At 40.3% G+C, this 24956-nt stretch overlaps 3 protein-coding genes across 9 annotated transcripts; all 3 read right to left on the reverse strand.

The window, feature by feature from the left end:
* Nucleotides 1-672: 672 nt before the first annotated feature.
* ccnp (cyclin P) lies at nucleotides 673-5258 on the reverse strand. Of its 4 annotated transcripts, none has more exons than XM_084950902.1 (9): nucleotides 4911-5258; nucleotides 4266-4391; nucleotides 3945-4032; nucleotides 3602-3774; nucleotides 3345-3443; nucleotides 2541-2696; nucleotides 1649-1807; nucleotides 1382-1560; nucleotides 673-1256 (listed from the first exon to the last, which is right to left on the reverse strand). In XM_084950902.1, the coding sequence occupies exons 1-9, from the start codon at nucleotides 4998-5000 to the stop codon at nucleotides 1097-1099; spliced, it is 1230 nt and encodes a 409-aa protein (XP_084807028.1). In that variant the 5' UTR covers nucleotides 5001-5258; the 3' UTR covers nucleotides 673-1096. The 4 variants fall into 4 exon arrangements, with proteins under 4 accessions (XP_084807028.1, XP_084807029.1, XP_084807030.1 ...); XM_084950903.1 differs by having other exon boundaries at nucleotides 3602-3771; nucleotides 4911-5249; XM_084950904.1 differs by having other exon boundaries at nucleotides 4920-5233.
* Nucleotides 5259-6136: 878 nt separating this feature from the next.
* akt2 (AKT serine/threonine kinase 2) lies at nucleotides 6137-16430 on the reverse strand. 3 transcript variants are annotated; one of them, XM_084950901.1, is made up of 14 exons: nucleotides 16002-16430; nucleotides 14261-14340; nucleotides 13887-14018; nucleotides 13677-13788; nucleotides 12652-12805; nucleotides 11696-11827; nucleotides 11533-11598; nucleotides 11360-11428; nucleotides 10991-11113; nucleotides 10582-10710; nucleotides 10077-10291; nucleotides 9332-9419; nucleotides 9155-9257; nucleotides 6137-9026 (listed from the first exon to the last, which is right to left on the reverse strand). In XM_084950901.1, exons 2-14 carry the CDS (start codon nucleotides 14304-14306, stop codon nucleotides 8947-8949), a joined length of 1449 nt encoding a protein of 482 aa, XP_084807027.1. In that variant the 5' UTR covers nucleotides 14307-14340; nucleotides 16002-16430; the 3' UTR covers nucleotides 6137-8946. The 3 variants fall into 3 exon arrangements, with proteins under 3 accessions (XP_084807027.1, XP_084807025.1, XP_084807026.1); XM_084950899.1 differs by having other exon boundaries at nucleotides 14261-14436; XM_084950900.1 differs by lacking the exon at nucleotides 16002-16430 and adding an exon at nucleotides 15682-15979 and having other exon boundaries at nucleotides 14261-14436.
* Nucleotides 16431-16662: 232 nt separating this feature from the next.
* dhx40 (DEAH (Asp-Glu-Ala-His) box polypeptide 40) lies at nucleotides 16663-24811 on the reverse strand. 2 transcript variants are annotated; one of them, XM_084950897.1, is made up of 17 exons: nucleotides 24443-24811; nucleotides 24137-24282; nucleotides 23896-24015; nucleotides 21788-22024; nucleotides 21561-21627; nucleotides 21322-21453; nucleotides 21120-21219; nucleotides 20944-21030; nucleotides 20681-20863; nucleotides 20491-20571; nucleotides 18606-18763; nucleotides 18280-18394; nucleotides 18049-18157; nucleotides 17867-17961; nucleotides 17692-17761; nucleotides 17370-17598; nucleotides 16663-16872 (listed from the first exon to the last, which is right to left on the reverse strand). In XM_084950897.1, the coding sequence occupies exons 1-17, from the start codon at nucleotides 24612-24614 to the stop codon at nucleotides 16751-16753; spliced, it is 2223 nt and encodes a 740-aa protein (XP_084807023.1). In that variant the 5' UTR covers nucleotides 24615-24811; the 3' UTR covers nucleotides 16663-16750. The 2 variants fall into 2 exon arrangements, with proteins under 2 accessions (XP_084807023.1, XP_084807024.1); XM_084950898.1 differs by lacking the exon at nucleotides 24443-24811 and having other exon boundaries at nucleotides 23896-24019; nucleotides 24137-24258.
* Nucleotides 24812-24956: the final 145 nt, after the last annotated feature.

The raw sequence follows: 24956 nt of genomic DNA on the forward strand, positions 1-24956 counted from the left end.
TCCTCATCAAAAATGGTCTCAGGGGTAGGGTGGCTGTGAAGAAGACATTGTTAAGGAAGGGAAACAGGAAGAAAGGCTAAGGCATGCCAAATTACACTGCACTGAACATTAGTAACCAGTTCTATAGAGTGATACATGCAAATTAAACATTCTTGGTCATTCATATATACAGATGTAGTCAGGATGATTCAACAGTAAGTGTTTAATTTATGGAATAATGAACCCAGAGTACCTAGGTCAGATGATCCCAAACACTCTGCTAATGCAGTGAAAGCATTGATAGTGTTCCATTGTGTGTGTTGGTTTTTTTGGTCTTCCTAGAGTTTGGGATCATCTTGACAGAACAGAACAAAAAGACAACCAATGTCCAAAGATCGCTGCATATCCGTCACCAAACCATTCCTGAAGACTCAAAGAAATTAAGAGTGTTCAGGTTGTGTTTAAGAATAAATGTGGTCAAAGCAAATATTGACAAGTTCCAGTTTCCTGTACATTGGCACATGGCTCGATACGCCATTTCCACTTTTTCTAGCAAAATATAAAGAAATTAGAGGTGGCTTCAGACTTTTACACTTTTTCATTAAACATTCCAGTGCCATTGAAAAGAAACACTTTCCAGGTGCCACTGGACTTAAATGTATTCCACATTTATACAAAAATGAATAGGCCGGATGTCAATACTCAGCACCAGACACTTTATTTTATTTTTTTTATTTTTTTTTTACATTAAAACTTTCTCACATAACTTGGCATTCAGACCACATCCTCTCCACAAAATGGGAAGACAAGGACACATTAATACAGTTCAAATATATATATTTTAAATCAGCTACAAGATAAGTTCATAAAACAGGTGTGCTGCAAAGTTGGTCAGTACATATGTCTGGCAACAAATCTTACTTGTTTCTTTACCCAATTACATGTCAACACTTCATGATCCATAGTCAAGATGATACTGCTTTGGTTGGAAGCTTTTTGTCAAAGGAATGACATTCTTGAGTTATACCAGTGTAGTATAACTAGTTTAAACTAGTGTGTACAAGTTTAGCACCTTTGAAGGTCAAGAATGTAATTAAGTTGTTTCAAATCAGGTATGTCAACTGCATACACCCAGTAGACTGGAGGCATTTTTCAGTCCTGGGTGTCTACTGACATGCATGGTTTCTGGAGATGAAAATTTAAGAAAAGTAGCACAGGTGTGAGCCTTGGCAGCAGCACTGGCTAGGATATGCACGATCTTCATAAGAGTAGCTTCACTGAAAAGAAAGAAAAAAAAAAAAGCAGCACAGACATTAAACTAACCACTACGAAAGTAACAAAGCTTTGTATAGATGTAAATGTGGTAACCAATTAATTTGTGATGAATAAATGTGTTGCTGACCTGCCAACATGAATGCTGGAGACTAAACACCAGGCAGCCTCTCCCTCTGGTGTTGTAGGCTCCTGCACAACTTGGCGGGCCAAACAGAGTGCGGCTCCAGCGAGCTGAGCGGGCAGAAACACCACACACTGGCCCTCCAGGAGCGACAGCTCGAGCAGATAACGAGCCATCCACACCACCTAGTGCCACAAATAACAGGATGGGGTGACACTGGATCTTTCTGATCAATGTGCACAAAACATCTTGACAAAAATGTTGTCCATCTACCATGGCACTGCAGTGAGCAACGGAGGCAAAAATAAGCAGGAAATGAAGAGGTGGAGAGTAGGCTAGCTCAAACTTGAGGCCAGAGAGGACTTTGCGTTCCATTCGCAGAAACTGATGCTTAGTATAGGTGTGATCCATCAGGGAGCAGAGTCCAGACACCTGGAGCAATCACCACAAGATAGAACAGCTTTAGAAAAAAGAAAAAAAAAAAAAAAGTTTGTCGTCTTAACTTGCAAGATTAAAAATAGTAGTGAATCTCAAAAGATCATAAGGTGAATGTTTCTTTTGTATTCAACTCAAAAGGTAAACTTTCATATATTCATTACAAAATGTGAAATATTTCATACACTTTTCATTTTTATTGTTATAGCGTATAGCTCGTGAAAAATCAGAATTCCAGTATCTCAAAATAATATTTCTTAAGATGAATACCAAAAAAAAAAAAAAAAAAAAAAGAATTAAAAAAAAAAGTTGAGCTTCTGAAGAGTATGTTTATACACTCAGCACTTCGATAAGGATTATTTAGCACAAACTAATGCATCAGTGCTGGATGGCATGTGGGTGATCAGCTTGTGACACTGCTGAAATGTTACTGAAGCCAAGCTGCTTTGAAAGCCGCTTTCAGGTCATCTATGTTTTTGGGTAGGGTATCATCTTTAGGTAGTTTGTTTTCACCTTTCTCTTACACAAACAAACAAAAAACAAAAAACCCCAGATTCTATGTGAGCTTCAGGCCAGATGAATAGGCTGGCCAATTAATCACAAAAAAACAAGAGGACAAAATATATTTATGAAGGCATGCCAAATTACACTGTATTGAACATGCTCACGGCTTATTTAGAGATCCAAGGATGCTGTATCTGTTCAGACATGGAGTGCTGAGGCAGCATACCTCAGGGAGAAGACACTCTTCTTTCTTGGCAGCAATGAAGAGACAAACCATGCCAAGGAGCTGCAGATTGGCTGTGGTCACCTTGATTAGTCGCAGTGAGCGGTTGAGGAGGTGTATAGCCAGGTAAAGGGTCTCACCTTGAAAGTGCATAATTTCCTGGGAAAAAAACAAAACAGGACCTTCATACTCTATATGGAAGATGTACATACATAACCACAGTGATGCCATCCATTGATTTGTACACTACCATTTTAAAAGCATTGCTGTTTAGCTTTTCACATATTTCCATCTTGGCTTTTTTGGAGTTGAACATGAAGTGCAGGTTTATCAGCTAATGCTAGCAAGCTGTATGAAGCCTGCTTCCCTCAGGGAAACGCTAAAGATGCATCAGCACAAAGACCCACAGACTCAAAAAAAACAAAAAACAAAAAACAAACAACAGTTTTCTTCAACTTCTGCACGCACCGATAACACAGTCCCACCCCCCAACTTTCCCCATTTCCCTCTATAAACCACCACTGTGCAATACCAAATTCTATGCGCAATAACCTGAACTGTATATAAATAACATTTATATACAGTTCCATTACAATATACATACAATACCATTTACATATTTACAACTTACAATATGTATGCTCATAGTTTTTTAGATATAGATTAACCCAACATTATCCACTTACTTTGATGTGTTTTCATGCGTGTCCTGTGTGCCCATTACCCGTTTTACTTTTTACAAACAACCCAACAAAGGGATACAGTCTTTGATTAGCTAAAAATTAATCTACTTTAAAGGGGACTTACATGAACCTGAATGAGCCAATCCACCAGAATACCTCGAGTGGCATCAGTAAAATACCTGGGGAGGTCAGCACTGGGAAGAGAGTTCTGTGTTTGGGTTCGCTAAAGGATGAAAATAGAAGACAGAAGGCACATTAAAAAAATAAAGGATGAGAGTGAAATAATAAGTGTGTGAAGTCACATTACAAGTGACCTGTGCACACAGCCCGCTTGACAAGGTTAACTCAGATGAGACATGAAGGGGTTTAATGGTGTCTCACCATCATGTCTAGAAACATCTCCCAGGCATATGTCCGGTCCCATATGACATCTAATTTCTCTAATGCCTTCTCTATTTCATGGCGCAACAAACTAGGAACCAGCACTTGTAGGCTAGGAAGACCCTGCAGGCCACAAGGATAAAGCAGCACAGGATCTTCTACACACCCTTCTGCTATACAGGACAGCAAGAGAAGCACAAGTTTATAAACTTTGAGCAGATTTAAAACGATATTCCCTCTTATGAGCACTGACAATTCAATTTTATTAACCACTCATCCTATATGTTGGCACCACATGGTTTTATGGCTCTGATCTTTCAAAACAAAACAAAACAAAACATACCAATTAATTTACCAGGTGACCATGCCCTACTGTCCTCATGAAACCCCATGATGATGCCATCACGGGTTTGCAAGGACAGCCTCCTTTCCTGCAGAGAACACATTTGATCATTGCAAAATGCTGCTCAATTTGCAACTCTTATGATCATGGCAAGGAAAATAAAAGCACCAATTCTAACCCAGACTTTTATTACTCCAAAGGAGAGGAACTTTACATCCACACAGAATTCCTGCAACTATTCTACACTTAGCTGGCAAAAGAATACATTAAGTCACTTTAAGTACATGAAGTCATGTTAGTGTTGGGAGACAAAAAGCATACCCATCTGCGTTCTGGTTCCATTTTAAGCAAGTTCATCCTGGACTCGTCTGCTTCTACAGGCTGCCAGCGATCTATAGGCCCAGAGGCATTAGCCCAGGTTCTTAGTGGGGCTCGCCTTTCATCCGCCTGGAGGGATCACAGATGGTAACTGACTGACACTTTCTGATTCTGACATTAAAATTGAATGCCTATGCATTTCTCCCCTAGTACAGTTTGTGAGACAATCTGCTGACAGTATATCTCTGCAATGATTTGTTCAAAAAGTGTGTCTCACATCAAGGCCCTGTTATAGCCACATGGACTCATGGCAGGTGAACACAATCAGTCTAATAACAGAAACTTGTAGACTTTGAGAAAGGTGACTGCAGTGCAGTAAACAAAGTTTCAGACTCATCTAATTATGTTGCTGTGAGATGATAACGGGGTGCAATAACAAAGGAATGTGATTAATGAGGTAAAGGTTACTTTTCCTTTTTCATTTCTCAATCAGCTTGCCCAAATTCTCGCCGCATTTGAGCAAGCACAACAAGGTTTAAGGCAGAAAAGAAATGAAGCATGGAAACTGAAGAAACTTCCATGCTTCATTTTAGCAGTTGATTTTAAAAGTATATCACATATGTTTAAGACTGGGTCTCTGGAGCACACCGAGCAAACCTTCTTGTGTAAGTCCAGCAGAGGCTTGGTGTCGCAGAACCCAGTCCTGGCCATGGTCACAGCCGAAGACAGAGGTCTCATGCACGGCCGCTGCAGCTACTTATCCACGGGTGTCGACGGAGGTCTGGAGCAGAGCCGTGCAGCCAGAACAGCCATTAATAAAGACAGGTGAGCCCACTGATTGGGGCGGGGTCAATGGTGTGATGGGCCGGTTAGAACTTCCGGTGGCCAGATAGATGGATAAATAAACAAATGGAGATTGCGCAAAAATGCACATTGTAGTGAAAACGTCAAACCGTGAGACATTCATGGGTCCTTAAAAGCTCATAAAATTCATCTGCGTAATTCAAGGAAAAAGATTAACTTTAAGTCTTAAATGAAATGTTTCGTCCACCGCGACTTACGTTTTAGTGAGATCGAACAATGCTAACGGTTATATTATACTCTCATAATTGGGGCATTTTATGCAACCCCACGAAGGTCAACGCGAAGCCATGTTCCTTCACTAGTTTTATAATACAAACAAAGCTATCATAGTGCAATCGTCGAATTACAAAATGATGTAATAATTGAGTTGCTAGAATTGGCTTGTAGGAAATGTCCTTTCTCAAATAATTGCTCAAATGCTATTTCAAAGCATCTCATGGCTTCAACTAGGTCTGGGTTAATTTTATTTCTGGCCTAATATGCATCTATATTTAAATTCTAATAAATAACACTCATTGTGTAACATTAATCTAAACGTACAGTCCCTTTAGTTGACAGCCTTATCCAGGAAATGGAGTGCATGTATATGTAGCTTACACTGACCAAGTTCATGAAAGAAAAACACACACAGATTTCTTCAGTAAAAATGTTTACTGGCACATTATAGTTGCAAATGTTATAAGCTACCATACTGTAGCAGGTATCACCCGTTACATTGTAAAGTCTTGCAAAAGGGGGCTGGGAATGCCTTCCAGGACAAAGTCCTCCCCTTAGAGATTGCTTTTTTCATTGCCCTCTGAGCCTTAACTAACAGCAACAAGCAAAAAAAATATCTATATTAAAAAAAAGGGGGGAAAAATCTTTTATACCGGCATCAGGTGTGACATTCCTGACTGCTGATCACATTCAAATATACAAAGAAGCAAGATAACCATAGTAAAGCTGCAAATCAAACACTACGAAGCTGCAGGCCTCCCCTTCTACTAATGCTGCATTCCCCATCTAGCTGCTTCTTTTTTTTTTTTTTTTTTTTTTTTTTTGGTATTTACAAAATAATAAAGAGGCACTTGTTGTGCCCGTGTACGCCTACAGGAGAGGTCAGGGGTATTAACTTGCATGTTTAGCATTGAAGCATTGCTTAAAGCGTGGCCAGCAGCGAGGTTCAGTGTATGGCTTCACAACCAATATCAAAAGAAGTCCAGCAGCACCCCCTTATGGCCGTGATAGCAATGAAGGCAAGTCCACAGTGGAGTCCATCAGTGCAATGGTTCTGATATCTGATCCTGCTGTTTCCAAAACGCAGGACGCTAGGCTAGAGTATGATGGCTGTGCCTGAGCCAGTGAGAAGAGGTGCTGGAGTTGTGAACTGTAAATCAAAGCCATTTGATCACCACATAATCATCATCATTTGAGGAGCAGGGGCCTTTAGATTCTCGTGTCCATTTCACCACTTTCACTCACAGGCACGCTCTGTCACACCACAACATTCACACAAACTTAAAATTGAAGAAATAAAGATGTGACATGACACGAGGGATGTCCCAGAGAATGCTGATTTGTTGCAGAAAATATTTATATACACAGTAAGTTCAGTCAAGTGCTGCTCTTGGCTTGCTCACAATTAACCCATTTTGGGGCAAATGTCTCTTTAAGTAAAAGGTGACAATCAAACTTCCATTTTTTCCCTTCCCTTAATAAAGTTATTCTAATATCAGCTTATTATTATTAATAAAACAAATTCATTTTTTGATGTGTCTGATGTGACAATGCAAGTCAAATTGCTACATAAGCAATCCTCACGTGGAATCCCCTTGAAATGAAGAACTTAAAAGAAAGTGGTTTAAAAAAAAGTTTAATATATATCTTATATAACGTATACTCAAACAAGACAATGTGTCTTCAAAGGTTTGAGAAATAGATGGGGGGAGGGGGAGGGATAAAAAAACAAACAAAAAATGATGACATACAAAAAAAAAAAAAAAAATAGTTTCGATGTTCCTTTAGTTAAGTTCAAAGAGCAACCAGCATCCTCTTCCAGCATTATGGAATACACGTTGATCAATTTGAGTACTCTTTCAATATCATGTTCAGGGCTTTTATCATTTCAACATCAACGCTCGCGTTTCCATCAGTTCCTCCTCTATCGCAGGCTGAAGGTCGGTCCAACAGCTCACGCAGCTTTTAGTCTGATTGTAAACCTGCAGACTGTTGCTCCAGATGTACAGCTACACAGATTTAAGTGCTTCAACACAGAATTTAAGAAAAACAAACAAAAAAAAAATAAACCCTAAAAACACAAAGACTAAACATCAAAGGTGGAATCATGTGAAGTGTTTAACAACTCAGTCAAATTTTGGCCTCTTACCAATGATTGAATGCTCATTCTCTAAATACAGGGGAGACACCCACGGGCTAAATTAAAAAAACAAAACAGCACACAAAAAAAAAAAATAATAAAAAAAAATAATACAGATTGAAAATAAACAACTGGTGCCAAATTCTCCAGTGAGACAGTGAGAGCAGTAGATGTCCGTTCTCCTCTAGATTGGTCTCTGTAGACAGGTTGGGGGGGGGGGGGGGGGGGGGGGGGGGGGGATTTCTTTCTATTCCTACTGCTTCAACATGGAAGTTCGGCTACCCTGAAGGAAAACTTGCTTAGACTTTCAACTGGCTACAAGTTAGTCGCACACTTTGGATGCTAAGAGCTTGTCTGCTGCATCAAGATAAATTTAATGCAGTATTTTAAAGCAAATGTGAGCCATACACACGATCCCAGTTTATAATCCAGACTGATTCAACTTAGCAGTAAGCCAGCCAATCATAAATGACATGCCTGTTCCCTTAAGAAAAAACAAAACAAAAACAAAACACCCAGCGTGTTTAGTGTGCTCTGCGGCGTCCTCTCTTGTCCATATTCCAGCAAAAGTTCAGAGTTAAAAAAAACCAAAACATCGTGCATAAAAACAGACACGAATGGATGGCTGAGACTCAAAATGGTTGTTCATACATTCTCTTGCACCCTATATGCACATACGTTCACACATCTGCTCGACCATTTGCATACACACACACACACACACACACAAGCAGTGCAAACAGTAATGGCAACCCCTCCTTACCCTTCTCCTCTTCCTTATTGCCCCCCTTTAACCCAACTGTAGGGAAAATCCCACTCTTGATTTGTAACAGCAAGTTCCAGAAAGAGCACTTGTTAAAAAAAAAAAAAAAAATGCAGAAATATGGCTTTACATTTAAAACCGTAACAAGTGATGAAATCAAACTTTGTCTCCCCCATCATCAAATTGCTGTGATTTTCCCAATCTTGATTATACTGGTTTTGTAAAACTCTATCAAGTACATTTATGCAGTCTGTGCATGAGTTGGTAGATTTTGGTGTGTGTTTATTTGTGTGTGTGTGAAGCATGGAACAGCTGGTAAAGAGGTGTTACTTGCTGGCATAACCTGGTTTTCAAAGTGTCAAGGCTCTGATGTGTTGCAGCAGAGGTCCCGCAGGGAAGCCTAACGCAAGCCCTGAGAGGACTTACAGAGACAAAGCTGCCAGTCTATCCACACCAACCTGCTGAGGTCAGTCATTCGGGGTCTGTGTGTGTTCATTCCCTACTACTATGATCTGTGTCTTGTCTGATTTGCCAGTATGTGTGCGTTAAAAACAGAATGAAAATGTGTCTTGTGCCACTTTCTTTTTCCTTTTTTTTTTTTTTTAATTGTTGGTGTCGTTCAAATTTCCTCAGCAGTGCAAGTGTGTATGTGGGATTGTGATCGTGTGTCAGCCTGCCTGCTCATTCAAAAGTCTGAGGGATCATTCCCGTATGCTGGCAGAGTAGGAGAACTGAGGGAAGTGAGTACGCTGATCTGAATCCTCTACGTCTAAACTGTCATCTGGAGGGGAGAGAAGAAGATGATACAAAGATGAAACTAGACGTAAAAAAAAACAAAAAAAAAACCTCAGAGCTGCTTAGAAAAATAAAACCAAGCACAGAGAAAAGCAGCCACTTAAGTGCACTTACACTTGTCTGGAGGAGTTATTGTAATAGATTGTGCTGTGAACTCGTCGTCAAAGTAGCGCGTGTCTGTCTCGGACGTTACGTGTGGCTTGAAGGGTGGAATAAGCTGAGGAGAGGAAGGAAATTAGTCAGTTCGCATGCCGGTCATCCAGTTTCCCCCATCGTTTGTTTTCATCTCACCTTTTTGTCAATGACATCCTGCCAGTTAATGGAGGTGAAGAACTTGTGGCTCATCACTTCTTTGGCATCGTCTGGACCACCTCCGAGCCTGCAAACACAACAAAAACACCATCATCGTCACCACCACCCACACACTCACCAGCTACAAATAAATGTACAAAACACAGTCATTAGATGGGCACAACAAGCACTTGTTGTGTTGGTCTCCACTGACTTATATTTACCAATTTGTAGACAAATTTATTTTTCATTTCCTTACCATATACAATGTGTTAGTAAGCCTGCAGGCAGTCCTTAATGTGCCAATATTAGCAGTTCTCCAACTATTACCAGAAAGGCAGCGCTTGGTCAAAACAACAACTAATTACATTCCTGTTTATGGCCATTATCCTGAGCCAAAACAAATCAAGAAAGAACATGGGCTTAAATAACATGGTTATTCCTTTTATAGCTGAATACATGGTGCCCCTGAGCACAGTGGAAGATTCAGAAAACTAACAGAGTGCAACAAGTGCAGCTGAACTGCTGCCATGTATCCATTATGCTGCAGATAAAGTTCAAAACAATGAATAAATATTCATGTATTCAAGAATTTTAAGCTTTAATCAAAAACATATTTTAGGCGGTTTATTTTTGGTTAAGTGGCTGTAAAAATCTTTAAGGTTTAACTTAGCCATTTAATTCTCTCTCTAATTATTCTTCATAATATTCATAAAGTAGTGCTTATTGTGATGGGACAACTTGCCTCTGTTTGGGATCTTTTTTAAGCAGGCCTGCCAGCAGGGCCTTGGCCTCAGGAGCCAGGTTCTTGGGGAAGCGGATCTCCTCCATTAGGATAAGCTCAAAGAGGCGCTCATGGTCCTGGTTGTAAAAAGGCAATCGGCCACACATCATCTCATACATCACTACACCCAATCCCCACCAGTCCACTGCTCGACCATAATCGTTGTCCTCCAGCACCTGACAGGGTAGAAATGAGAAGTGTTGAGAAAGAAACCAAACAATGAAAATAGCGGTGCAGGAATATCAGTAAACATTTTTTCAATCACAAAAGAAAATTGGGAACAAGGTGGCAACAGACGTCCTCTGATAAAATGGCCACTTTGAATACTGTGACTAGTCCTTTTATCAAGGTAATATTGTTTATCATCTATCCCACTTGTCTCATCCAGCTCTGTGTCACTGGTGCCTTTTTACATCATACTGTCCACAAACCACCCTCATGACAATAAAAGCAACCACTGAATTACCTCTGGTGCCAAGTACTCCGGGGTTCCACAGAAGGTTTTCATGGTGGCGCCGTCTGTGATCCCTTCTTTACACAAGCCGAAGTCTGTTATCTTTATGTGGCCATCCTTGTCTAACATGAGGTTCTCCAGCTGTGCGGGGAGAAATTCAAATTAGAGGCAAATCAGCCCACAGCCATGCTGGGAAAATAATTTAAAATTGCATACTTATTGTACAAATTAAAAGTCCTTATTTGTTGTCCTGTTGCAGTGTGACTGCAAAACTTGGATGTTTTGATGTGTTGCATCAGAGATGCTGCATGGAGTAATGATGCTATCAAGTCATTACTCCCTTACTAGCTCATCCCTATATATCCCCCCTTGATATATGTATACATTACTGTTACACAGTCAAAGCCAGAAATCATCCTACCTTCAGGTCCCTGTAAACTACATTGCGTGAATGAAGATACTCCAGTGCTGACACTATTTCTGCACCGTAGAATCGAGCCCTGTCTTCTGTGAATACTCTATCCCGGGATAAGTGAAAGAAGAGCTGCAAGAGAATTAAAAACAGGAATGAGCTCAAAAAAATATTCTTAAATCCTCTCAAGACATTGGATTTCCTGAAAAGAAAAAGGCACATTGGAATACATTTCTCAAATCAAACCTATTCTTTTTTATTCATTAATGTGACCCAATACTGCAGCGTCCTCTATGTTTTTGCCCTTCTGCAACTAGCCATTTTCCAAAAGGTCACGCAAAGAAATGACACAACAGTAAGAGAAAGAGGAAGACTTACTTCTCCTCCATTTGCATACTCCATCACGAAGCATAGCCGGTCGTGTGTTTGAAATGCATATTTTAGTGTCTGTAAAAGAGGGAAGATGAATTACTGACTGTGTTATGCTGATGAAAGTCCAGTCATTGTAGGAAAGCAGAAACTGAAACAACAATAGATGCACCGTTACCCACCGTTAGAAAAGGATGCCGTGTGTTTTGGAGAACTCGGCTTTCTGTAACTGTGTGTGCCACCTCATCCTAAATATAAACACACATTCAGTACTTGGAGTGTAAACAACACCTAACTAACTGCTCAGAATTCTGCTACTACACATATTGACGTGACAGGACTCACTTTAGCAATGATAACTTCTTTGCGCAGGATTTTCATGGCATAGTACATCCCTGTGGCCTTCTCCTTCACCAGGATCACTTTACCAAATGTCCCTTTGCCCAGAAGCTTCAGGTAGTCAAAGTCACTCATAGTCTGAGAAAACAGAGGTCAAAGATCAGCCGAGACAAATTAATGGGTCTACGAGTGCTCTTGAACGAAACTCAACTCTCAAAGATGCCTCCAATGTTTCATCTTCGAACTCTGATCGGACTGAAGGATGTGTTCTTATGTATAAATACATCAGAACTACCTCTATCTAAAATGTAAAGTAACAGCTACTGGACACTGCTGATGTATCCTAGCATGTTGATTTCTCGTGTTAATGACAGGCAACATGTTATGCCATGATGTAGTTCAAAATATTGCTAATTTTTCATATTGCATGAGAAACAAAAGCAACAAGATGGACTCATATTCATTTCAAAGAATTACTTCAAAGACTTGTGCAGGCCTCTGGTGTACAGAATGTAAGGGAGGTGACAAGGAGGCAGATCACAATTTGAATTATATCGCACAAACACAAAGTAAAGCAGAACACTTCAACTGGGATAAGACCATAAAATGATAGGAACACTTTTACCCCATAAATTAAGACTTCTTTACAGAACAACAAACTTGTATTTGATCAGTACACATTAACAGCTATACATGTTATATGTTTTTAATACTCAATACCAACCTCACTGGTTGTTATTTTCAACAATCTTAAAAATCAATTGAAGTGACTTAGCAATGGATAAAATATATAATGAAATGTTACCCTGAACTCATTTAACGATTGCTTCATCAAAACCAAGGGAAAAAAAAGCTTTGAGAAAGAGGCTTAAAGTTTGAACAACTTGCTCAATAAAGATGAGCTTAGCTGGACAAACACAGCATACACTCAGCTGCCAGGCACTGCTTGTGCAAATACTGACCACTTTTGTGTGGGATTTGGACACAGCAATCTCCATGTCTTCCATGCCACTGCTGTCACTCGGGGAGCCAAATTTGATCTCCATGGGCTCTTCATCCTGCTGCTGACTCTTCAGGCTGTTTGCTACCGCCTGGATCGATCGCATCCATTCCTCCCTGATTGGAGCAACACACACGCATCAAAGTAGTCAAAATTTAAATAAATCTCAGTGGAAAAATCTGTAGTCTAGCATGCTAAGTTTAGAAGGTAGAGGATAATCCGTGTACTAGTCATCTAGGGGCTGGTGGGATTTGCTACTTGGCAGAGACGATGTAAACAAAGCCCAATGACGAATGCTTGGGTTAGAGGTGAATAATCAGGCCTAATCTGGCCCTGAATTCTCTTTAGATTATGATGGCTGCTCATACTTGGAAACTAAATGGCTTTCAGTGAGTGTGGTTAACAATGACCCATTTATCGACTCTGGATTAATTCTGGTCCATTCTGTGTCTTTCCGTTTTTATTCTTTTAAAGCCGTTTTAAGATGTGATCAAAACTACATACTAAAATCAACGTGGTTACACAAAGGATTTTGTATCATATAAATGAAAAAACATATTGCCAACATTTGGATACCATGGCAACGCTATATAAAACTCTCCTGTTGTTTTAAATCTGTAATCTCCAAGAGTATGTATGATCAGTTCACTTATTTAAACTTGTTATGTATCTGAAACAAAAGAAAGGGCAAAGTCCACTTCAGAGCAATTAAATAATAACTGGATATAAATAATAAATAAATAACTGGAGTCTGGCTCTAGTGAAACAGCGCTCTGCAAATGATGATAAAGAAAACAAGGTTTATTGAGCTCAAGCAGAGTTTATGTCATCTCTGAACAATATTTAAGTTCATTTTTAGGATATTTATGTAGTATGGAGAGACAAATTACAGACAAAAGCCATTTTCACAAGTAAACTGAATTTTAAGATGCACCAGCCTAAAGCCACTGTGATCGACACTTTTCCCACAGAGAGCATAAGTCTTACCTCTCCTCATTGCTGTCTACATGGAAAGTCCGCTCAATAACGGAGGTCCACTGCAGACACCGAATGACAAACGTGTTGGACTTGGGGCGCTCCGTCTTCATCAGCTGGCACTCTGCAAAAGCACAGACACTTCAGCTGAAGGCATCAACAATAAAACAGAGTTTAGATATTGCACTGACTCAAGTTTGTCAGCCAGAAGGGAAAGCTGACCTGCGACAGAGAAGTTGTTGAGTGGTGGGAGGTTGTGGTCACTGGACACCTCAGGCTTCTCTTTGTAGCCAATGAAGGAGCCATTGCTCTTTAAGATGAAGTAACGAGGACGCCATGTTTTAATATATTCACCTGAAAAAACAGATTATTTATTTATTTATTTTTTTTAAAGAGAGAGGCCAGTGATGTCTGACTTTCCTATAGATGTACTCGAACATCATTACACTGGGAATCCAATAAGGCTGTCACAGCTGTTCTCTGTCAATAAAGGAACCCTTGACAAGCTCATGAGAAGTAGCTAATACTTAAAATATAAAATTATGTCATTTAATGCAGACTCAGGTAATGGATGTTAAACACAAAGGTCCCCTTACCTCTCTTGTGGAGCCATCCCTCTCTCACAACACTGACTTCATTCATGCTGGGGCAGAAGACTGTCTGGGTAGGGAGGGGGCTGCAGACAGGTTGGTGGAAATTGTGCAAGCTGTTCTTATTGGTCAAGTGCCTCACTGTGGCTCAGATAACAACAACAAAAGAAAGAAAGAAATACCTGGAGGAAAGAACCAATCACGCCAGTTAAATTGAGAATAACCAAGAAGAGCATGAAAGGTAAAATACAACAAAGCCAGTTAAAAAGCCAAGTTAAATAGGTTATCTACATTCATTTAAATAAGAAACACACAGAGCGGCACAGGATTATGGAAAGAGTGTAATGTTAGTTGTCGATAACTACTAAAAACGTTCCCTGAATGGACAATTCGATTCCTCACTTTGAATAGGAACACATAGCCTCAAGTAATTATTTTTAATGTTCACTAAGGTGCAGGGGAACGAAAATGAATACGAGAAGACACGGTGCCTAAAGGAAGCAAAACGGTGAAGACATAAACTGAAACTGACACACATGCACAAAGAAGAAAAAAAGTGTTGCTCTTGATGCCTATCTGACTGCTGTCATTGCAGCAATGTGCCTGAGTAAACTCTCCACCTTCTGCCGCTTTGAAAAGCAACTCCACAACAAAAGAAAACTGCTGCAATTTGCACGTCATTATCATGACCACTCCAGGTGCCGTCATCATTATCTCATGCAAATCTCTCTGACAAATCTTTACCACCCCCCGGTGTTTTTTGTTTTTTTTTACTGTCACGTTATAGCCAAACGTAGTAGATCCTCGTATTCGAGCAATGGCCAAGTGAAAGCGATCAGGAAATCAATGCCGCTCATCTAACAGTGAAATGGCTGAAACGCTGTGTAATGTCAAAAAGCAACAACGGCTCTTGTTAAATGTTTGTGGAGAGGCCTTGGTGATCCAGGGTCAGTCCTGAATCAACAGCTTATGTTAGATAATAGGTTTACCGGAATTTCGCAGCGTTTCGGTGAAAATGATGGGGTTGAATATTACAGTGCGTACAGTCACAAAGACTGTTTGAACTGCCTTGTTTACAAAGATGAAACAGATAAGGCTCCACTCGACTTCAGACTTTCTTTTTTTATGACTATCCTTAGTTATCACAGCTTGGCCAGAATAATAGGTAATTGCTCTCTGAGATAATAAACAAGGAGGACATTTCCTTGTAAACTTACACCCCTTTGTTTTTACAGACGTGACCTCTCCTCCCAACACTACCAGCCAAGCGTTAAGGTTGTTTTTTGCCCTAAAATGCAGCAACTCTTAAAGAAACGGAGGCAAGCCGACACATATGCTGCTACTCTGTCGGAAAATATAATTTAATTCAAATTTAAAACTAAGCACCGTACTCAGCGCGACCACAAGCTGCCAAACGTAAACATTACCGTAACGTTAACACGTCCACATCCTCCAGTGGTGTAGCTAGCTAACTGAAACAAAGTCAACAAATGCTACTCCTCCAAGTCCAAAGCGGGCTCAAAGCTTCTCTAGCTTATGAGTAGAGTAGTTACTCTAGTAGCTCCCAGATAACATTATAGCCGATGTGCAGCTAGGCCAAGTGGCGCGTCAGGTAGCAGCGAGGACACTGACCGTGACCGCATTACGACCAAACAAGGCAGCTAGCCAAAATATCCCTCAAGCTAGCAGCTAGTTAGCATGTTAGTTAGCCGTTTGCGGTATTTCTCGTTACTCTGGTTGTTCCTACCTCGGCTTCAGTGACAACGAAGAAGTCCCAGCCGTCGCTTCTTTGAAAAGGCTCGGAGCTACGCTATCGCAGAGCTACCCTCAGATATGACTGGAAGCGTGTGTGTATTGAACTCTGTCAATGATCACACAGCTTAGCGGACTGCTCGCCGAGCTTGTTTTCTTCTCTGACAACAACAGCGGTAGCGGCGGCGTGCTTGTTCAAGTCGCTGCTGCAGTGCTCTGTTGAAACGTGTGTGAACAGACCAGGGAACAGATTCCACTAAGGTGCGAAGTGCCGGGCAAGTAAATGCGATGACAAGTAATTAAAAAGAACAATCCAGGAGAAAAGAAAACGCCTCTTTGGAGTTTAATAAGGTTAGCACTGAAGCCCTCCGTCCCAGCCAGACAGTACAGCGGCCCCGCAGACTCACACTAAAAGGAAGTGACGTACGAGACCAGAGAGGGGTCCACTGCACCTGAACGGTCAGTGTGAAAGTACATCAAGTGCTTTGCTGTAACCTTAGCCTGAAAGAGCTGGACTGAGTGACAGGGAGGCAGTCGTGTGAAACAAGCCAAATTAATGTATCTCAAGTCAGTCAGCTAGGAGTTTTAAAAGCAAACACAGAGTCACAGCTGCAGTGTAGCATGTAAAGTGGAGGGATTAAAGAAGACAGAGGCGATTTTATTACCACTACATATTTTATTATTTAAATGTCTTCTAAAACTGCTCCTTTGTATTCCAGCGTATGAATCACTTCCTTAAAAACATCAGAGAGCTTTACTCTGCTGCCTTTGCTGCTTTCGCTGCAGGTAGCGAGCACGAGCTTCGCTCACTGTGGTTTCGTCGTTTCGCTTCTCCAGCTTCTTCATTGCATCCTCATTAGAAACCTCTGGAAGATTTAAAAACAAAACAAAACAGAAAAGCACCGCACAGGTTAACCCTTTTAAATTCACACTCGTTGAGCTATTTTTGATGGTATCTGTCAGTAATATGAGTACAGACCAAGAACCACAATATTTATAACAATAAATAAATACATACATCATAAATACATATTCTGACAATTCAGTTTTATCCTCTTCAATTTAATATAGTACCAAATCACACCAACAGTTGCCTCAAAGTGCTTTATAGTGTAAGGTAAGGACCCTACACAAATACAGAGAAAATCCCACGACCCCTTATAAGCAAGCACTTGGTCATAGTGGAAAGAAAAAACTCCCTTTTAAGAGGAATAAATCTCTTGCAGAACCAGAATGATTACATTTAGAGTGGTGTATAACACATGAAAAGAGGTGAGAGAAGTCAAATCCAAACTGGGAGTTGGTTTCACAGAAGAGGGGCCTGAAAGCTGAAGGCTCTGCCTCAAACTCTACTTTTAACAACCTGATTGTCTTTTGGCGGCTTCCCTGGACTCCCATTTTGTCATTTCCTCGGCTGTAACTTCTTCTCTCGCCACACTGCTCAGTTCATAGGCGTCCACTTCATGGAGCTTGGGTAATAAATCTTTCACCCACTCATATCGAATAGGACAAACAGTCCGGATGTACACCCGTGATGTCGCCAGCACATCATGGAAGATGACCCAGTTCAGCTCTCCCTCCTGGTCAAATAGCTTGAAGCCACAAGAAAAACTCAGAGTAAGTTTATGTTGCAGTTTGAATACAGAGAATTATTTAAACCAAAAACATTTTTAAAAATCATTTACAGATGAGGATGGATGAATGTGAACCATTGATCCATGGCCATCCATTGTACAAAACACCTTTCCAATAGACCTATGTGGGATGGGATAAAGCAATACATCAACAACCACCGTGAATTTATTATCTTTTATATATAATGAATCCCCAAATGAGGCCGCATAGCATCATTTCAGATACCTTCTTGCAACGTTAGTGAAGTATCCTGTGCAGAGGCATCGCCTAAAGAGTTCACTCTTGCTGCCATCAAATGTTTCTACAGGGAAATCTTTTTTCTAGAAAGCAAGCAGGCAGATCCACAAACAATGAGAAGCAATATGAACAAATTAGCAGAGCGTCGCAGTGATGTCAAAAAGCTTTACCTGCTGGAGTCGGTGGAGGATGTCTCGTAGCTGAGTCTCCACACTAAAGGCTGACTTCAGCGCCCTCCAGTGGATCCAGTACTCTTTACACCACGCTGAAGGTCGATCACTATAGAGCAAATAAGAGGCTCACACAGCGGCTCACAGATAAAGTCATGCAATGTGAAGTTCTAGAGGAAGAAGTGGAAAATAGAAATGCATCTTGTAGTACTAATCGATTATTTTCTTCACCTGGATTTGCAGGACTGAAAGACATTGAGAAGTGTGGCAAAGTCGTTCATACTGCCAGTCTTTGCAGCCAGCGCTCGGTGCTGCTTATCTGCCTCTTTCTGCTTATCAGGGTGGCCTGAGGGGAACAAGAGATCAGCCAACACTTTGTGAGCTGAAAGCTTTATTTCATACCATGTCACCTGCCTTCCCCATTTGGTAGAATGTGAAATACATACACAAATAAACCAGCATACCAGTAAATAAATGGACTGTATTGTATGTATAGCTTATTGTCTCTGTTAGAAGACATTTCCTTTAAATTATCAACATTAAAATTTACTGCGGACCTGGCCTGATGAAGATGTTCTCCACCGACAGCATGGCTGCCACAGGAAGCAACAGGTCTTGGCAGCCGAGGGAGGCAGCCTTGAGCAGGGCCCTGGTGAGGCCTGGGTGTAGGGGGAACTCCACCATCAGCTCCCCAAGCTTTGTCACATTTCCTCTTCTACAGCCCAAACATCAAAGAGATAAGAGGATAAGAGCTCATGAAATTTACACAAGACTGCCACTAGTGCCCCTGGAAAAACAACAATACACTGGATTTAAAAAGTCTACACATCCTTGATAAAATGCCATGGTTTCGTGATGTAAAAAAACACAAGACCAAGATAAATCATTTCAGAATCGTTTCCACGGTTAATGTGATCTAGAACACATATAATTCAACCGATAAACAATATAAACTTAGATAAAAACAATTTTAAAGTACAATAATCTAGTTGCATAAATATGAACACTAACACTTTGTTGACATTTTTGATTTTAATACAAAATTTGAGTCCTTTTTGGGTAGGAGTCAGCACAGCAATTGTTAACTTGGTAACTTGCCCACTCTTTATTGCAAAAGCGCTCCAAAGCTGTCCGATTGCAAGAGCGTATCCTGTGCATAGCCCTCTTCGGGTCACTTCAAAGATTTTCCATTGAATTTAGGTCTGGGCTCGTGCTGGGCCATTCTAAAGCTTCAATCTTCTACTGGTAAAGCCATTACTTTGATGATTTGGGTGTATACTTTGGATTGTTGTGGTGAAAGGTGAAATTCCTCTTCATCTTTCTAGCAGACACCTGAAGACTTTATGACAAAAATGACTGATATTTGGAACTGTTTGTAATTTCCTCCCACTTGACTAAAATTCCAGTCTCAGCTTAAGAAAAACAGCCTCTAAATCATGTTCCTGCCACCACCATGGTTCACCATGGGTATGGTGCTCGTTTGGTGATGTGCAATGCTGTTTTTTCTGCCAAACAAACCTTTTGGAATTATGACCAAAACGTTCAGCCTTGGCCACATCACACTATAACATATTTTCCAACACACTTTTGGAAGACTTCATGTTTGTTCAATGTATGCAAAATTTAGCTGGGATCAGATGTTTTTCTCTATAAGAAAAGGCTTCCATCTTGCCATCCTTAACCACAGGGACTGCTGTCACATGTAGTGAACAACCAGTTCTTGCCAGAAGTTCCAGCAGCTCCTTTAATGCTCCTGTAGTCCTTTTCACAGTAATGTCACTGTGGCTCAGGCAGTAGAGTGGGTTATCTACCAATCAGATGGTTGGTGGATTGCTCCGACTCCTCCAGTCCTGATGTCGAAGTATCCTTGGGCAAGATGCCTAACCCTCAGTTGCCCTCAGTGCATCCGTAAAGTGTATGTGAGTGTTATAAAGCACTTAAGTAATACATAAAATCACTGTATGTGTGCGTGTGACTGGATGAATGAAACTTGTGGTAGAAAGCACTTTGAGTGCTCATTGAGTGGATATTTACAGAAGTAACATTTGCACAATATTTTCTCCACTTGTTGATGATAATCTTTGCTGTGTTTTGTGGTGTATTTAATGACCTAAAGTTTTGTCCTTCCAACGATGATGCTTTGTAAGCTCTTTGTGGACCAGCTTGTAAGATGCAACTAAAGTAAATGTAAGCAAAATCCTACAAGAACAGCTGAACTTCAACTGATGGCAGATTGGTGATTGGTGTGTTTTGACCATAGTCATATCACTTATTATAAAAGAGTGTACACACTTACGCATTCATGTTTGTTTTTTAATTGGGTGGCACATCTTATAGTTAACATTAAAGTTTGGAAGTGATTTATCTTGCTGTCATTATTTTACATTGCAAAAAATGTAACTTTTATAGAGGTGTGTAGACTTTTAAATCCACTGTACTCACCTGTCGATGGCATCAAACTGGTAGAGCTGCTTTAGTGCTTCTAGTATGAACCTTTCCTCTGGACAGTCCAGATAAGGAAACCTTAAAAACAAATCAACCTTGTTAATGAATAAATCGGTGACAACAGGAAGGCAAAGTTAGTTAAACTACACTGAATAAGAAACTGAGACAGAATGAGGTAAAAATATACCTGATGACATCATGAATTCCCAGGCACTTCAGCGTGAGTATCACAGCGGTCAGACTCGTCCTCTGGATCTCTGGAATTGTGTATTCAGGCATACACGTCTCCCAGAATTCCTTGGTATAGATTCTGAAACATTTCCCAGCTGAAGTTCTTCCAGCTCGACCCGCTCTCTGCTGCGCCTCACTCCTGATTACAAAAAAGATACATCAAGTCTCTGTTAAAGCTGTACGCAGGTCTAAAATGACTTAATTTTTTCAGAAACTCACTTTGAAATAGGCACAACCTCCAAGATATCCATGCCCACCCTCGAATTGTGGTTGAGCTGCTTCACGAAGCCGCTGTCCACAATGTACCTAAATGTGGACAAGAATGGCATGACGATGTGTTTGCAAAAAGGTGTGAGAGAGACTGTTAAACCACTGGACCCACGGTCTTTACTCACTTTATGCCATTGATGGTGAGAGAGGTTGCAGCAATGTTTGTGGCCACGACACACTTTCTTATTCCTGGAGGTGGTGGCTGAAAGATCTGCCGTTGTTGATCTAAGACAGGAAAAAAAAAAAAGAAAGAAAAGAAGATGACATCACAGTAATACCACACAAAGCTGACACTGGCTTCAATCTGACACAACTGTGTGTGGTTACCAGTCGGCATGGATCCGTAAAGGGGCAAAATGAGAAGGCCATCCACTGATTGGTCTGTTACATCATAGCGATAGTCTATGCACTCGGCTTTCTCAAACAACATGTCACAGGCGTGTTCAATCTCAGACTGACCTGTCAAAATAAAAGGAAATAATGTGTCTGATTATTATTACTATTGTTATTATTATTAATGAGTATGTTGCAGTCTTGATATTTGATGAAGGCTAATCATTATTTGCCTGTCAAAAACACCAGAATATCCCCAGCCATTTCACTAGTGTGAATGTCCAGAGCCACTTTCACAACCTGTGGAGCAGAAGGTGTAAAATCTCATAAACGCCAGCCAAACACATCAATCTACAACATATCTAAGCTTACCTAATCACTAATAATTATTATTGGCTATATAACAATTGCAGAAATATGCAGGGAAAGCAGTGCCTGATTTCCAGATGACCCTGAGTACCTCTTTTACATAACCAGTGCTTTCCAGATCTTTAGGTCCAACAGCCGACCCAAACGTGCAGGTTACAGGAAACGTCCTCCCAGGAATAGCGAAGACGGGGCAGTTACTAAGAAAAGCCGACAGTTTGTCAGTTTCCAAAGTGGCCGACATCACCACCACCTTCAGAGGGAAGGATCGGCCCTTGGTGGCCTTGGCTGGGTCAGTGAAGACTTTCTTTATTAAACCCAGGAGAATGTCCTTGTAATAAAACACACAGAGAAACAAACTTAGACGGGGAAAAAAAACTTTCACCAAAAGGTGGCAGTGTTTGAATGGATAACTTTAGTGCAGCTCTTTACCCCATTCAGCGTTTCAGTCTCCTATGTTGTTTTTAAATCATTTTGTATATTTGCTATCTTGAAAGATGAGTTCTAACTAATCTAATGTTTCTATGTTGTTTTAAAGACTACACAGTGCATGCTCCTCTAACTACCAAAACATTTGCAGAGTACGATTGTAGCAGGACTTCTGTGGAAATGCAGAGGTGAGACTAATTTGAATAATCATCCCATGTTAGAATCGGGGAAGGCTGGGTGACACACTGACTCACTGGACCAAATTAAAAACAGTTTTTCGTGAAGCGCCCATTAGGGCTGCCATGATTAGTCAACTACTTATGATTACATCGACTATCAAAATCGCCGACGTCTAATTTAATAGCTGATGCGTCGTTTGAAGCTTTGTAAGATCTCAAAAGACACAGGAGTAAGTAGTAGGATTTAAGAGTGTAATAACGGACTGAAACAGGAGATGGCAGCACTGCATGTACAAGGATGCCAGCTGACGTTAAACCCCGAAGAAGAAGAAGCTGTGTCCCAGAATTCATAGCGCGGCCCTGCTCAGTTTCCAACAATGGCGGCAGCTAATTAGTTTTAATATTACTGTTATTATTCTTTCTGGGTCACAAAATAAACGTTTAACATATTTCAGGCAAGAATGTAGCTGTGTAAACATCAAATATCTGCTCAGTTTATCAAGACACCACATATTTTCAAAAGTGCTCCGACGTTTTCGGATAGCTAGCCGGGGGCAGAGCTCACTAGAGCCCGTAAGAACACCGGACTCCTGGCAAATCGTTTTCAAACCCACTGCCGTCTTTCGCTACTCAGGTTAAACATGATATATAAGTCACTTAGATAACTTAAATTTTTTTCAGTATTTTATTTGTTCCTGAGTAAATCGGTTTGGCTGAAATTAAAGTAATAGTTTTACACAGCTTAATAAACATCAAGCAGACAACTGATTATCAGAAGTGTGAGATGCTCCAGAATGTCCTCCGGTGTCTTGTTATATTTTAAATAGCAAGGAGCAGACGGCTGAGTTTATTAAACTCCACCGAAACAGTCTGCAAATTTCATTAAAATTTAATAAACTATCATCTTGTCTTTATTTTTAGTTAGCACATACCTTAAACATTTCAAGCTGTAAGCTAATGATAGTTATATAAGAGCAGATGCATGCTGGTGCAATAAGCTGTATGTTTTACGTCCAATGGATGCATGATCTGATTAGTCGACTAATCGCAAAAATAATCGGTGACTAGTCGACTATCAAAATAATTGTTTGTGGCAGCCCTAGCGCCCATGATGGGTGCATGTGAACCTTGGCCCACCACAGATATGACGTCACACACACACACACACACACACACACACACACACACATATACATATATATATATATATACATACATATACATATATATATATATACATACATATACATATATATATATATACATACATATACATATATATATATATACATACATATACATATATATATATATACATACATATACATATATATATATACATACATATACATATATATATACATACATATACATATATATATACATACATATACATATATATATATATATATATATATATATATATTTATTTATTTATTTTTTTTTAAAGGCTGTAATTTAGCTGTTTGGTTTTCGTTTGTTTGTTTGTGTTTGAGGACTGGAGGTTTTGGTTTAAGGGAGTTGATAAGCTTTGTTGTGTGTCAGTGTCTCAACAACATGATGTTAATTACTCTGGGTGAGGAGGGTGACTCACTGTGTTAAGGCTGCGTTCATGGACTTCATCCAAGATTATAACACTGTATTGAGAGAGTGCAGGGTCTGCCAGAACCTCCCTCAGCAAACAGCCGTCTGTCATGTACTTCACCACCGTGTCCTGGCTCAGGCACAAACAAGTGTGTGTCAAAAAAAGTACTGAAAACACCTATTTTCTGCAGGGGATACATTATTATTATTGGTAGTAGTAGTATAATTATTGGATTTTTATGTATTTTTACCTGTGACGTGCAGTCATCAAAGCGGACCTGATAGCCAACTTCCTTTCCCAGAGTGCACTGCATCTCCTGGGCTACCCTCTGGGCCACAGTGATGGCAGCGACCCTGCGCGGCTGAGTGATGCCAATTTTGCCATCTTTACAAAAACCTGGAAACAACAAACAGACGAAAGTTGGTCATCGTTTTCATTTAATGGTCGCCACACGTCGCACTATTCCGACGGTTCAGTTCAGGTTCACTGCACTTATATGGTGAATTTACGTGCAGAATTATTGAGTATGTCTGTTTGACAGTAAAAGCCAGCTTACCTGCTTCACGCAGGTACTGTGGGAGTTGTGTGGTTTTCCCGCTGCCAGTCTCACCGGTGACCACCAGGAAGCTGCTGTCTCTGACAGCTTGAATTAGTTTGCTTTTGTGCTGATAGATGGGCAGACGTTTTGACTCGTTTTCTTTTGGGCTCCATTTCGCTGATTTGGACATAACCGACAAAACTGAATGTGGTGAGCCGTGCGAGCAGTTAAACACGTGAAACACTGACCTTAACAGCGCAGAGCACACTTAAATTAATGTTTGCGGCCAGAGTCTTTATAAAACTTTACAGAGCATCAGCTCATTTAAAAACTTGGTCCTCTCGTTTCGAAGGCGACACGCTACTTCCTCGACTTCCGAAAACTAAAGTCATTCTCTATTTCTATTGGTCCTTTTTTGGACACATGACCTAGGCACCTTCACAATAAAAGTAGATGGATTTTTTTTTTCTATTTTTACTTTTATTGAAATTAAAACTTACTGAGAGGGAAAGTTGCCAATCCAACCATAAAT

This window comes from Perissodus microlepis, chromosome 14, assembly GCF_051167445.1.
Source record: "Perissodus microlepis isolate ML-2025 ecotype Zambia chromosome 14, ASM5116744v1, whole genome shotgun sequence".
Classification (NCBI taxonomy): domain Eukaryota; kingdom Metazoa; phylum Chordata; class Actinopteri; order Cichliformes; family Cichlidae; genus Perissodus; species Perissodus microlepis.

Excerpts from the sequence above, each read along its gene's own strand:
- akt2 (XM_084950901.1), bottom strand. The coding sequence starts at position 14,306 with ATGAATGAAGTCAGTGTTGTGAGAGAGGGATGGCTCCACAAGAGAG. Across the intron at positions 11,599-11,695 it reads AAGAAGTTATCATTGCTAAA|GATGAGGTGGCACACACAGT; the intron begins GTGAGTCCTGTC and ends GTTTATATTTAG. Across the intron at positions 9,027-9,154 it reads AATAACTCCTCCAGACAAGT|ATGACAGTTTAGACGTAGAG; the intron begins GTAAGTGCACTT and ends TCTCCCCTCCAG.
- ccnp (XM_084950902.1), bottom strand. The coding sequence starts at position 5,000 with ATGAGACCTCTGTCTTCGGCTGTGACCATGGCCAGGACTGGGTTCTGC. Across the intron at positions 4,392-4,910 it reads TACACAAGAAGGTTTGCTCG|GCGGATGAAAGGCGAGCCCC; the intron begins GTGTGCTCCAGA and ends TGATCCCTCCAG. Across the intron at positions 1,561-1,648 it reads TTGCTCACTGCAGTGCCATG|GTGGTGTGGATGGCTCGTTA; the intron begins GTAGATGGACAA and ends TTGTGGCACTAG.
- dhx40 (XM_084950897.1), bottom strand. The coding sequence starts at position 24,614 with ATGTCCAAATCAGCGAAATGGAGCCCAAAAGAAAACGAGTCAAAACGT. Across the intron at positions 21,628-21,787 it reads GCACTGGTTATGTAAAAGAG|GTTGTGAAAGTGGCTCTGGA; the intron begins GTACTCAGGGTC and ends TCTGCTCCACAG. Across the intron at positions 17,599-17,691 it reads ACATTCATCCATCCTCATCT|CTATTTGACCAGGAGGGAGA; the intron begins GTAAATGATTTT and ends TGTGGCTTCAAG.